Here is a 14843-nt window from a genome sequence, read left to right as displayed (position 1 = left end):
AGAGTCAAATCTAATTATATTTCTGTGAAGTGTTTTCCACTGTTTTTCCTGAGAGGCAACCCTTGCTGATACTGGTTCAAGCTCTGAAGATTAATTTCTATTATTTTTTAGACAAGAGAAACACAAGTTGACAAACTGGTAGAGAGAACTGCTTTACTCAAGCTCTACTGACAGAAACACATATTCAAAAAAATATTCTATTGAAGACAGAATATGTCATCCAGTTATTAATATCGTTTATAGTGATTTACTGGCTTACAAGTCCATAAATAAGAGTAACAAGCATAAACTTTTGGTAGTCTGTGAGTAAAACAGCCTTTGTGTGCTTTATAAACACTTTCAATCTCTTCTAAGTGTAGTGTCATGAAACAAACGCTACAACTTTGCTGACAGATGTCAAAAGAAGTGAAAAAGAATTTAAAGTTCATTGTTTAGATTAACCTCAGCTATCATAGAATACGTACATATAGTTTATTTTGATCATACACAACACAACATCTTAAGCTGACTGAATGTTGACAATGACATGGAGAATCATGACACAACCAGAAAAAAATTTCAGTGATCATGAGCTTTGATCAACAGGCCAGACATTTCCAGTTCTGCCCTTCCTACCAGACAAACCTGCTTGAGCACAAGTGGGCAGAGACGGCAGTTCAAAGGCTAAACATTGCTGCTATTACTGCTGGCTGATCAGCAGGCCAAGATAAGTTACCACAAGTACGTTACAAGGCAGAAGGCTGCAAAGTATCAAACCAGATTTGAAATTACTTAAATCAAACAGCAGCCTTTCAGTGTGTGCAAAACTGATTACTAATAGAGATGACTACCCCCCAAGAACACAGAAGTCATTTACACCTGTGTAAAGTAAGTTACCGCATTATATGAAACTCAATTTTTTAAATTAAGTTTTCAATGCAACAGCCTCCTAAGTATTCAAGACCATGTAAGAGAGGAACATAACATTCAAAACATAAGACATTCAAGACCACAACTGTACTGAATCCACATACTTTAGTCAAAGTAAGAATTTAGCTTTGCATTAGAAGCATTTCATAACATTCCCATTAGACACAGTACAACAATAAATACTAATTTTAAGAATTAACATTCCAGCTGCACGTGACTAACAGGAAAAATTCGTATGGAACTATTTCAGTTGGAATACACTACTGAGGCACTATTGAAGAACCCACCTAACATACAGTTCTATTAGAGTGTTGGGTTGGTTTTTTTTAAAACTGCGTAAGAATTTCTATTTGCACATTATCCTTTTAAATGGGAAGTGTCAAGCTTGGGCAACTTGAAGTTGACAATTTTGGTTAAGAAAAAAAGGAAAGGAAAATAAATAAGGAATCAAGAAAGACCACCCAGTTAGCTTCCCCATATTTTGACACTGGCAAGACAGCATGACAGGATGGTAATTTAGTGAGACATCTGCTTTGTGGAAATCTGTTAAATGTTTACATAGACTTTTTTTACTATTAAGCTATATTAAGAAGATCAGTGATTGTCTTTAGGAAGGTTAGACAAACACCTTTCAAGAGTTATTGAAATGATATTTTTTTTTTTGTAGTTTGGGGAAGGCAAATAATTAACTCCAAGGTCCTTCAATCTCACAAAACCTTGCTCATCACGTAGTCAAAGTGCTCTCAGATATTATCTGATGAAGAACTGGACTAACAGGCTTTTGATGACTTCTCTCAGGCAGGCCTGATTTCAATGAGTAAGACCCACGTCTTCAGAAAGGCTTTGTATCCTATTACCAAACACTCAAATTATCTATTCATCTGGAAAGTAACTGCATGCCAAACAGATTAAATACTTATCCATTTCTTACATGAAAGCCTTTATATTTCACTTCAAGTTACATCCTGGCAAAACAGCCAGCCCACAATGGTGTACAAAGATTACTGTGGGATGCAATTTATTCAACTGTTAGACTGGAAGATGAATTCAACTATGAAGTCCTAAAAAAAGCCAGAATTTCCAGAGAGACTTTCATCAATACACTAAACCAATGTTACTCTAGAAAGCAAACAGAAGTTAAAGAGTAGTACAGCGTTTTGTACACTAATAATAAATAAATAAATACATACATAAATAAACAGCTAGTTTATTTTTCACTACCTTGTAGTCTTTCAGTAGTCCAGATCACAGCTGTACTATACTAATATTGGGCAGTGTTGAATGTTAAGACTCCTGGAACTCAGTTAATGAGATAAGCAGGAAGTATAAAACAAATTAAAATCCCCATCCCTAGGAATTATCGAATTAACTTTCACCATTACTGCCAAGACAATGGCAAATCAGTGATACTTACCGTTAGCATTGGAGTTGTCAAGAGGCCCCAGGCAAAGAATTCTAGGAATATGACCACCACCGCATGGTATACACTTGGCCGACCAATACCGTGTTGCTAAAAGAGAAAAACAGATGCAGTGGTTGCACACATTCAGTTCATTACCTGTGCAAACATCTCTTACAAGCATATTTTGAGCATAACCATATTTCAGGATGACCTACTACCAAACCCTTGGGAACAATAATAAACCAAACAAGGGTGGAGAAAAGTTATTACAAAACAACTAAAGATCTTCTGGGAACTTCAGAAAGTTTGTTCCCTCAGACTCTTGCTGACTGATGAGAACTATTTTCCCTATTCCTGACGCTGCCCTGTACTGTTCTCATGTCCAGGGTACCTTTAGGTTTCCACCCCCTTGAGCACTATTCACAACCCCTCCACAGCAGTGCCACAGATGCTGTAACTCTCCCTGCTACCTCCACAAGTGACAACAAAACATATCTGCTTTATGAGGATCGCATCACCATTACAACAAAACTGTGACGATGTACATAATCCAAACAGCACCGATTTTTGTATTTGAAATTGCCAACGTATGAAAAAAGAAGGGGCAGCTTATGCCATCTGTACAACTGCCTTCTGTTGACTGCTGACCAACTGATTTCATGCTTAGGTTTGTCCATAGACTAGAGACCCAGGAGCTATTCTACTGGTCAACAAGTAATCCCAGGAAGAATCAGCAAACTATGGAAGTGCTCATGATGCTGGGAAACCATGGCCATTCAAAAGCCAAGGACTGGATTCCAGACAAGAGATCTGGAATCTGTTCAGACAAACCAGGCAGAACCCTTGGGTAAAGCAGATTTAATCAGAACTGCTGCTTGCTTTCACCTCTGTGTGTCCCTTGCCATAGTAACTTTTACAAAGTTTTGGGATTCTAAAATTACTTTTTCCCTTTCCCTAACACTTGCCCTGTAGAAGATTGTTTTTGTGTCTCTAGCCAATCTAAAGCCATTACACTGCCACAGGATTGGCAATTCTTAGAAAAGAGTGGTACAGTGCTCTCATCTGGTACCCACAGGTACCAGATAGAGTACTTCAGGTAGACCTGAGGTCTACCCAAAATATAAAAGCACACTCTCTTGCACATTGCACAATTTAGTAGTGCAAGATTTAACTGAAGAGACATCATCAAGTGACAAGTATCAACTAGACTGAGTCATTTCAGCAGGTGGAGAGTAAGGAGAACACAAACCTCAGGGTCCCCCACTGAACCCAAAAAAATTTTACGAGGAAGGTAGAGCAGAGATGCATTTGGTGTTTCTCCCTTGCTCAGTACCTTTCATCTAGATGAGTAAGAATTGTAGGCTGAGAAAACATTTGCATTACAAGACTCATTTAAGCTAACAGCCTATAGTAAAGATTTTTAAAGAAATCCCTACTACCTGGACAGTTTAAGTGCCCAGATCTCGACCAATTTTTAAATCTATCACAGTTTATCAAAACCTGTAGCAGCAAGCTAGAAGTAACCCAGACAGCATTTTTTTTCTAGCTAATAATATTCAGATTATTTTCTACATTGCAGCTTGCTTCAAAGCTTGCGGATTTGAAGAAAACAGTTCTCTTCCTCCTGGGAAATTACATCATATCAGAGAATCTCACACAGAATCACACAGAATCACACAGAATCACACAGAATCACACAGAATCACACAGAATCACACAGAATCACACAGAATCACACAGAATCACACAGAATCACACAGAATCACACAGAATCACACATTGGAAGGGACCTCAGGGATCATCTAGTCCAACCTTTCTAGGAAGAGCACAGTCTAAACAAGATGGCCCAGCACCCTGTCTTAAAAGTGTCCAACATGGCTGAGTCAACTGCCTCCCCGGGGAGATTATTCCAATGGTTGACTGTCCTCACTGTGAAAAACTTCCATCTCGTGTCCAATCGAAATCTCCCCAAGAGCAACTTGTGTCCATTCCCCCTCGTCCTCTTCATGTGACTCCGTGTAAAAAGGGAGTCTCCATCTTCTTTGTAGCTACCCCTTAAGTATGGGCATATGGTGATGAGAACCCCTCTGAGCCTTCTTTTCTCAAGGCTGAACAAACCCAGTTCTCCCAGCCTATCCTCGTATGGCAGGCTTCCAAGTCCTTTTTGATCATCTTGGTGGCCCTTCTCTGGACCCCTTCCAGCCTGTACACATCTTTTTTGTATTGGGGGGACCAGAAATGTACACAGTACTCCAGGTGTACTCAGCGCAGTACTGACAAGCGCTGAGCAGAAGGGATAATGACTTCTTTATCTCTGCTGGTGATGCCCTTTTTGATGCAGCCCAGCATCCTGTTGACCTTCTTGGCCGCAGCAGCACACTGTTTGCTCATGTTGAGCTTTCTGTCCACCAGGACCCCCAGGTCCCTTTCCACAGAGCTGCTCTCCAGCCAGGTGGATCCTAGTCTGTGCTGCACTCCTGGATTATGTTTTCCCAGGTGCAAGACCTTATACTTGTCCTTATTGAACTTCATAAGGTTCTTGTTGGTCCGCTCTTCCAGCCTAGCCACATCTGCCTGCAGAGCAGCTCTCCCTTCTGCAGTGTCTACTTCCGCACTCAACTTGGTGTCATCAGCAAACTTCATCAGGCTACACTTGATGCAATTATCCATATCACTTATAAAGATGTTGAATAACATTGGGCCCAATAGCGATCCCTGGGGGCTTCCACCTGTGAAAGGTTGGCACTTGGAAAAGGAGCTATTTACCACCACCCTTTGGGTGCAGCCTGTCAGCCAGTTCCCCAGTCGCTGCACAGACCACTTGTCTAGGCCATAATGCATTTATTTCTCCAGGAGGAGGCTGTGGGTGACCGTATCAAAGGCCTTGGAGAAGTCCAGGTAGACAATGTCCACTGCCTGCCCCATATCAACGAGGAAAGTCACCTTGTCATAGAAGGCCACCAGGTTTGTGAAGCACGATCTGCCCTTAGTGAAGCCATATATCAAAGATTATCTCTAGGAGGCTGATAACTTAAGCAGTACTAACATTTTCTGTACATTATCGTGCAATTTTTAATCCCTAAATAGGAAAGATTCCAAAGATGATGAGGGGGAAAAAATCTTCCTCATATAAGAAGTCTGCAAGTACTTCTACATAATATAATAGGATAATAATTTTAAGATGTTATACATCTTTTTGCCAAGATGTATGTCAGACTATCACGTTAGCACAGATTACATTGAAGTCTCAAGATCCCTTTCACAGCAGCTTCCTCTGGAAAAGGCAAATTTTACAGTAGAGCAGGTAAGGGACTCCTCAGCCTTTTTCCTGCCTCTACTGTAATTCAGCCCCACCTCTGTATCACTAAGCATGATGTTGGACCATAAACCTCTGGTCTGCATTCAGCAAACAGTTCCAATGCCACTAAAAATGAAGTCTTGGAGTGTTTTGGTTTTGTAATAATGTTTTTATTACATGCAGATTTGATCTGAGATCTACGTTGCTTACCAAAACTATGATGTACGTACATAATCAAAAAGACATGCAGGTTTTTTCCTCAGAACTGATTTTAAAACTTCTGTGAAAGAAAATGGTGTGAAAGAAAGGCTGTACTGAGCCTAAATGAATATTTCCTGGAGATTAAAATAACCTGCAAATCATTTTTGGCCCTACCACGTAGCTTACAGATAGTTGCACTGAACTACGAAAAAAACAGAAATCTCTACAGCCTTTTGCATTCAAGCTATAACCTGGAAAAGTAGAATTTAAATCCTGAAAGGAACATGCATCTGTCAAAATGTAGTCAAGTGTTCCACATCAGATATACTGATAGCTATCAATCTATGAGCCACATAGACTGCAGCTGATGATTTTCAGATTTCTTTAGAGCTCTAAATGTCTACATTAATTCAAGAACACGTGCAAATGTCTGTTCAGGGAAGCTAAAATCACTTCTAACAGGAAAATTCACTGACATTGTCAAATGTGCCAATGCAGATAGTTACTTCTAGATGCTCATCTTTTCTGTATGTCCTAAAAACTCTTATCACAAAAGCTTTCAATTTTTAGTCATGCATCAATTTTTTTTTCAAGAAAAGAAGACAGTTTATGATTGATCATGTACACAGCCTGTACAAAAAAGCAACAAAAATTCTTTACTCATTTTGAAAACAGAGAGCTTTCTAAAAACACTTCACATTTGCTTTTGAGATGAAGCTACCCCAAAAGTATTGGCCATGGCTCCCTTCTATATTGAGAAAATACTTTGTAACAGAATGCAGCTGCATACGATTTACATAAGGAATGAAACTGGGATGAAGATGCAAAAAATTATTATAAGTTTGAAGCACAAAGACCTTTAGGCTTCTTGAACTAGACAACATGGGGACAACCCACTGAATTTTTTCAGGCTAAGAAGATTTAAATAGGATTTCAGAAATAGCCCAGATACAGTCAACATACAAGTTGCTTTCATCATCTGCCACCCCCAAATTTTAAAGTGTTAATTTCAAAAATTATGTGCCCTCAGGAAAGTCTTAAAATCTGTTATGGGCTTATTTTCTATCCACACCGATCTTCTTTATATGACAGCCCAGTGTGTGGGCTGAGAAACTATGTATGAACATTATGATTGCTTTCAAATGCAGCTGCTGGTCAAGCTATTATACTTGCATAATCAATAATAAGCAAAGCATTACATAATCTCAAATGCTTAATTAAAAAGTTTAAGGCCCTCATAGAATCTAAAGTCCTAGAAGTTCTAACAAAATATCTACTATTTCTCCAGTTTTACACTTCTGTTCCTTCTGTGCTTCTTTTTGCCCATACCAATTCTAAAATAACCGTATTTTCTGCTGCCTTTATTGGAGGAAGAATAAACCCAAAAGTTAATCTGAAGACAACAGGGAGAACTACTGTGATGCAATACTAACTTTTTTTTTTAAAGCAGAACACAGCTGTTGAACATTAATAAATCCATGAGAAGATGTCAAGATCATAAATCCAGCTGGCAAGGAATTGCTCATTGAAAAGGGGAAAAACTGCAATACAGTGTAAGTAAGGAATACCTTATCTCCGACATTCTGAAAGAGCGCTAATGCAATTCACCCTCAAATAACTCCACAGCAAGACGCAATTTTACAGGCAGTACCAGATCTTCAGAGCAAAGCTGAAATTGACAGCATTCATTTATTAACACAATTTTTAGGTAACTACTTATCTTTTAATTCAAATCTGTAATTTAATGATTAAAATTGTTCAAATGCCTGCAAAAACACCTTAACATCCATTTTCAAACATGCTTAACTTTGTTTCTCTTAATGTGCTTATTTCAGAACAAAACCACTTCTCGCTGTTCAAATCCTGAAGACCTCCAGGTTGCCTCTTCAAACTTTTCACATTTGGATGAGGGTCATATAGTCCTGCTAGGCAGACTAAGAAAAACTCAATTGGATAAATACAGCATGCTTTTTTCACCCCATGAGGGTGAAGCAAAAGAACCCATTCATTGCCCACAGAGCGGGCACGTGTTCTCTGACCTCGAAGGGTTTCAATACTCAACTGGAAAAGCCCTGAGCAACCTGCTCTGACCTCACAGCTGATCCTGCCATGAGGAGGAAGAGATCTCCCTGATGTTCCTTTCCAGTCAAATAATCCTGTTATCTCTCAGGCAGATAATAACAAAACTCAAGCTGAACTTCTGAACAGGCAATCACAGGAACTTTCCTTTCTCCCTCCACATACTTCTCTAGGAAATTTTTTCCCACCAGGAGAGCCTGCTAGTTACTTGTTCCACTTCAGTACAGAGGCAACTTTGCAAACAACACTCACTGTCCTTGTACAGCATGTAAATCAACATTCGAGCGCATTACTTTGAAGAGTATTCTTTCTTTTAAAAAAAGCATCTACTGAAACATTCTCCCCTACAAAAACTTACTACTACATTTTTTTACACAACTACCTGCACTGCAGTCCACTTTGTCAGCTGTCATGTTTTCAAGAAAACAAAGAACTTAACAAAATCAGTAAAACACTTTGAGAAATGTGCTTTCGTGTATGAATCATTCAAACTTTGAAGTTCATACCAAATTACAAAGCACATTCCCTTTCCGCATTTATCTTCACTGCTATTTTCTTAGTTTCCCACAAACATTCAACCATTTCAAGTGCAAACTCTTCGTGGTATGCTTCACTATATCACCATTAAATCATTTGAGCTTGTTCTAGCACAAAGAGTATGCTACCAACCTATCTCACTACAGTATGAGTGCTCTTTTCTCTGCAGGTATTGCCCAGGCAGCTCTCTAGGCATATTATATGTTTACCTTGCTTTCCTCTTTCTAGTGCCTTTAATTTTCAAACAGAAGTATTTAGGAACCACCTTAATTCCAAACGTTCCCCAGAAATGCCCCATTTGTTGGAACTGGCAAGAATTCACTCAAGTGCCAAACAGCACCCTGAAGACCTTGACTGCCTTTGTCACATGAAGCAACCACCAAGTGATTATGCGTACAGAACCCAGTCTAAGACATCTAACCTCTATGCAGTGCAAAAATACACCAAACACAAGTGAGAGTACTTTCCAACCAGCACAGCCCTTAGCATTTTAGATGTGCCTTGTGACCTGGAATATAAATCATAACTAATTCAGCTTATACGTTGTCCAAGCCTCTATTTCAGTTGCAGAAGGAATACCTTAAGCAAATCTGTATCTGGTCAGTAAGATCGCAATGTACTCTCTCAAGAAAAAGCTAGGTTAAATCATATTCCACAAGTCGAGAGTATCAGAACCAAAATTTGTTCAAAATGGACAAACCTGCACAGACTTTTGTAAAGAGAAATTGTGCCTTAAAAAAACTGCTGTAGTTCTCAAAGGAACACGTATGGATAAGGGAGATCACGTTAATAAGCCTTCTGAAAATTCAAGTAAATGTACTCAAAGACCCTCAGCAAAGGCTCCAAAAGCAAGGAGAAAAAGGTGCAAACTCTCCACAGGAATTAAAAAGTAAAAAAGAAAAGAAACAGGATAAATATTAAAAAAAACCAACAATCTGTTTTCACAGCAAAGGGAGCTACCAAATTCCAGTGCTGTCCTAGAGCCCGTGACTTCAATATATTCATAACTGAGTTGTAAAAAAAAGGTGAAAGCAAAGTGACAAAGGTGACTGATGACAAAACACAATTCAGATTAGAAAACTTAGAAGGCAATGGTGAAGAACGTCAGAAGTTGATGGAATCAGTAAAACAAATTAAATGGCAGATTAAAATTAATGTAGATAAATTTAACCAATGCAAACCCAAGAAAACCCCTATTTTAGTTCAGTGTACAGGATGACTACTACTTAGGAATGTGGTCTTGGAGAAAACAGGTGCATTCAGCAGTGGTTTACAAAAGCATATTCAAAGATATGCTATGTTAGGAAAAAGATTATAATTATATTACTGCATAAACATGTGATGTGCCTGCCTTGCTAACCCTCTGCTTCTGATGTTCTTACCATTTTTATTAGATGTACGTAAAGATTCTCCCTCGTATCCCATGACTGCTTGTTTTGTTCAGAAGCTTTAAGCAATGCACATTGTTGAATAGTCTATTTTACAGAAACACAAGTGAAAGAGGCCCACAGAAGGACAAAGAACACTGCCAAAGGAATGGAGGAATGCTGAAGTAGGTTCCTCCAAGCTGTAGTCAAAACATCTGCAGAAGGACACAACTGGGATTTACTGAATTGTGAGTGACATGAAGGGTGTGAGGAGAAAACAACTGTCTCTGCCTACTTATTTTCTTGTATTTTAGTATAAGAAAAGTGGAACCCAAGCAGCAAGTTTAAATTGCATAGCTCTTCACACAAGTTACTCTCAGGGTCCTAAATTTCTTGCCACATTTTTCCTGCTTGAAACCCACTCCTGTTTAAGTTTAGACTGGACAAGCTTATGAAGCAGGAATCTTCTGAGGAGCCTAAGACATGAGAAAACCATTTCTGGTTCAGTCTTTGAGGCTGAGGCCATCAAGGGTAGAAAGAGAATCAAAGAGAACAATCACCATATGTCCTGCACATTCTGAAAGCTCAGCCTTAGACAGTACCACATCATCTAATTAAACTACTTCTTACAGAAATAATATATAACCAGCATATTACACTACACCAAATTTGCAAGCTCATTTATATATTGATGTTTTCTTCCTAAAATGTAGAAAGATGTACGACACACAGAAATTCCTCTAAAAGGCACAGACTGCTTAGCTAAGTCACACGCTTCTCCGTGGGGTAGTTATATCCCATAGGTATAGAATTTTTTAATAAGTATAGTTATAGCCTATACCTTATACATATATATAAAAAAAAAATAGTTGCGTATTACTCAAGCTCATTGCCGACTGGTTCAGTTTGGATCTTCAGTACTAAAATATTAAGTCATCTTATACAATTCAGTTTCTATTGCTCTAGCTTAGCATCTCCCTGGATACAAAACCTTCCAGATTGCCAGAACCTGGAGGATCAGTAAGAGCAAACTGAGAACAGCAAAAGTGCCCTCTCAGCATGAATATAAGCAAAAGCAGTTTGTTTTTAAAGACAGAAGCTAATCGCTCCTGCTAATGGTTCAGAGTTCAGACTGAGTGTTATTTTAACATGATGGGAAGATTGAGTGACACGGGCAACCTTGAGAAGACAACACAGTTTATCTCTAATTATCCAGATTTAACAGGAAAAATAATTTTTGTGGGGGAGAAAATAGTGCTCCACAAAGGACTGAATACCCAAACTGCCAATTTGAACAATACGCTTATTGCTAGCTACTCAATTTAAATCCTACAAGCAAGAAATTTAAGAAACCAGCTTACTGGACTGAAAGGTGTTTCAGTAAATTCTCGTAACATTTCATGCTGCCTCAGTTTCACCATGCTGTTATTTTTTACGAAGAACTAAAAAGAAAAATGCTAGCAGTAAGGGTAAAATCCTGTAATTCTTTGGGTATATACTAGTTGTGCTTCGCTGTGTAAAACAGTTGCATGAAAAAAGGCTGACAAACTTCCAAGATGTACAGTTTCAACCTTCAGAATGCTTTTATTATGTCTGTAAAAAAACACAGAAGTCTTCGGCTTCAGAATATCTGAGGCATTTTATAGTGTCCAAGAACAGGAAATTAACATACAATTAATTCTCAAAGTGGTACATTGGTGTGTTTTCTCCTGAGATACCCCTTTTGGGAACTTCTCCCATAAGAGCACTTCATTTAGAAAGTACAGTAGTATATTTTCCTAAAAATCTTCCTTAGTATGACATTATTTTACTCACAATAGATTTCATAGAAATGAAGTACGTGGTATGAATATTCTGAACATCATGCTAAGTTTTATATTACCAGTGTTCATAATGCAGATGGAACAAGATTGCATAACCAATAACAAAATGTCCATGGCACCATTTACTTCAATTTCTGAACCTCACTGAAATCGGGGTAATAAAGCCAACGGAAACTGATTTCATTCCAGTGGAATTTACTGAAACATACTATTGTTCTTATTAGTTTTGAGCCAGTAACTCAATTCGTAAAAAGTAATTTCTTCAGCATTTATATTTTAGTCCTTCAATTTAGTGAAGCCAATGTGTTCAACAGGGTGAAGTTAGTTACAGATAAATTAAAAATAACAGAAGCTTATTACTCCCAAGCTAGATGGGCGAGGGGAGAAAGCCTTGCACAACCTGACAGCCTTAGTTGTACTTTTTCACTTTGTCTACTGATCTGATGTGACAAGAGAACCAGAATAAAAATTAAAATATCCTTCACAGACCAAAGAAGCAGCTCACCAAAATTTCATTTCTGTATTTACTTCTTTGCCAGCAGCCCAAAGGGCAAGCTTCTACTTTCAAATGTCAGGGATGCACTCACACTGATATCAAAGAGATCTCTGCAATTACATCTAAAGCCGTGATGTGGCCCCTCATATTTTAGTCTGAATAAGCTCTTTCAATAAAGTCTAGGCAGAGAGAGTTCTAGCAATATGACAGGCACATGAGAATCACAGGGAGGTGCAGAGGCTGCAATAACAAAGTAGGAAACAGACTGTTCAGTCAGGAATTGTAAAGTGGACCCTAAGCTGATGTAAGTGTAATTGTACTACTGCTATACTAATGTACAGAAGATAAGGCTAGAGCCCCATGTCTTTCTGTCTTGTAGGAGATGCACTACAGGAACACAAAATCCCGTAAGGACACAGCCGGGAGGGAGAGGGCAAAAAATCACCAAGGCAGGAAAACCTGAGATCATTTTACAAATTAAAAATGTATGTCATTTAGAAGCCAAATTTTCAAACTCATAAAAGAGCGTATTTTACGTAATCAAAAGCATTATTTTAATCCTTAATCTAACTTTAATAAACATGCCATCCATTAACAAAAAACAGGTTAGCACCTTTGTCAGTTATGGATTTATCTTCCATTTGAGTTTTACTCTTCTTCAAAGTTAGAGAAAGTTTTTTGCTCTTTTTTAAATTGCGTTACCTATACGCTCCATTTCCTACCCTCTGCTTATATTTAAATAAATTAATCTTTTCTTCTATATAATGACACGATCCATGCTAATAAAATTGAACACTTACATTTCTTAACTAAAAAGGTAATGGGCCTCTTCTGGAGTTACTTTCCTATTCTGACTTCAGACTGTGTTACTGCAAGTCCTAAATGGAAGTTGCTGTGTGCAAACCTGGAACAGCAAATATACCACAGAACAGATATCAGTTGCACTTCTTGAAGGAGCCCAACCTGTGTTTTGGAAGGCATAACCACTTCTAAAACAGAACTGAGAGACTCAAATATAGAAGTGATCGATTACAAGAAGCGTGAAGCAGTCGCTTCTGAATCAACTTACATAAAATAACTTATTTGACTGATTAATTCCAGAGAAAAACGTTTTTTAATCTGGGTTAATCACGTATTAGAAGTACCTTAACACCTCCACCAGGTATAAGTAACAGACAAAGAACCCACTGGTATCAAACAGATGGTTTCAAGATTATTTTACATTCTTGAGCTTTATCCATGATATCACATTAACACTACACTACTAATGCTCAGCTGAAGATATTCCAAGTTCATTCACTTCACATTAACATAGAACAGTGAACTATCCTCTCTCCAATACAGAGGTGCTTATCTGTGGGAAGGCAGGTGACACACATAGCATATGTTGGCTCCCTAACCCAAACTTAACATTGTTTTAAAACTTTTGGTATAAGCAATGCTTTCAGCATTTATAATCTTGTGAGTAAACTAATATTAAATACGTTATTCAGGAACATCCAAACACTAATATAGTCTAAAGAAGTATTAATAAGCTAGTAAGCCAGGTGGCGAATAAAATTTATGTGATTTCAACTTGTCAGAAGACATTTATCAGGACAAGACTTTGCCTAGTTTTGTATCTGTGCCCCTTCCAGTGACAGGATCACCTGTTTTGTTACCTTGCGGGTTCCCCTGGGTTCCTCTACTCCCACTTAATGCTCTGGGCTCACTGCCAGCCGAACAGGATGGGTTATAACACCTCAGCCCGACGACAAGTCACCTGTCCCCCCCCACTGCAGAAAGCTCAGGAGGTGTCATCTCAGATCTGTTTTTACAGCTGCTTGTGAGCACGCATGTACAAAGGGAAAGGCTGAAGCCACCCGAAAAGCGCTTCTGCTTGGAAGCAATTACACGCCACTGCCACACTAACACCTTTACGAGAGCTGGTTTCAAACGAGCACTTAGACCACTCCTTTCCAACTCACTGTATTTGCACAAAGGCATCTTAACGCTTCATGTAGTAGGAAGCGAGAAAGAGCAGTAGGTTACTAAAACTGCATGACTAGTCTACGGTTTCGATTCACTGACAGGCACCTCCTAGAACTCCGAAGGAAAACTAAGCTTTACTTTCAAGCACCTTGGATTTATATCGTTTAGAAGAAAACTTATTTATAACCAACTGCTTACAGGTGTCGCCTCTGCCCGGGATAAGCTAGCGAATGCCCCGTGGTTGCCAGAGAGCCGGGGCTGGCCGGGACGGGCGGCGGGAGGCCCGGGGCCGGTCCAGCACCCCTCCGCACCCCAACTTCCACTAAGTTTCCAGAGTCGGAGTGGCGGAGGGGTCACCCGGCCCCTCACGGGCGGCGAGGCGGGGCGGGCGCCGGCCGCCACAGGCCCGGCCGGCACGGCGGCGGCGCCGGTGCCGGCGGCGTCCGCCCGCCGCCCCGCGGCCCCCAGCCCCGCGGCCCCCAGCCCCGCCCCGCACTCACCGCGCCGCCGCCGCCCGCCTTTAGACCGACCCTCTTCACCAGCATGATGCAGCCGCCCCGCCTGCCGCCGCCGCCCTCCCTCGGCGGCGCTGCCGCCGCCGCCGCCGCCGCCTCCTCCCGGGCCGGGGCTGGAGGCGGCTCCGGCTCGGGGCTCATCGCGGTCCCACCATCCTCCCGGAGACGCCAGGCCGCAGCAGCCGCGGGTGCGGAGGGGGCTGGGGGCGGCCCGCCGCCTCTGCCCCCGTCCCCGCCCCCGCCGC

The 14843-nt window shown here is 40.2% G+C and overlaps 1 protein-coding gene across 4 annotated transcripts in view; it reads right to left on the bottom strand.

The window, feature by feature from the left end:
• SLC71A2 (solute carrier family 71 member 2) overlaps positions 1 to 14843 on the bottom strand; it is a 34451-nt gene extending 19608 nt beyond the window's left edge. Inside the window, exons 1-3 of one of the 4 annotated variants that reach the window (XM_075078450.1) lie at positions 14584 to 14656; positions 12913 to 13016; positions 2324 to 2419 (exon numbers count right to left, since the gene is read on the bottom strand). In XM_075078450.1, coding sequence (XP_074934551.1) covers positions 2324 to 2332 — 9 coding nt within the window. In that variant the 5' untranslated portion in view covers positions 2333 to 2419; positions 12913 to 13016; positions 14584 to 14656. Of the gene's footprint in view, positions 1 to 2323; positions 2420 to 12912; positions 13017 to 14583 lie in introns of all 4 variants that reach the window. The other 3 variants (XM_075078448.1, XM_075078451.1, XM_075078449.1) reach the window with 3 other exon arrangements.

This window comes from Phalacrocorax aristotelis, chromosome Z (genome assembly GCF_949628215.1).
Source record: "Phalacrocorax aristotelis chromosome Z, bGulAri2.1, whole genome shotgun sequence".
In the NCBI taxonomy this organism is placed as follows: domain Eukaryota; kingdom Metazoa; phylum Chordata; class Aves; order Suliformes; family Phalacrocoracidae; genus Phalacrocorax; species Phalacrocorax aristotelis.
This window is presented reverse-complemented; position numbering and strand designations above follow the sequence as displayed.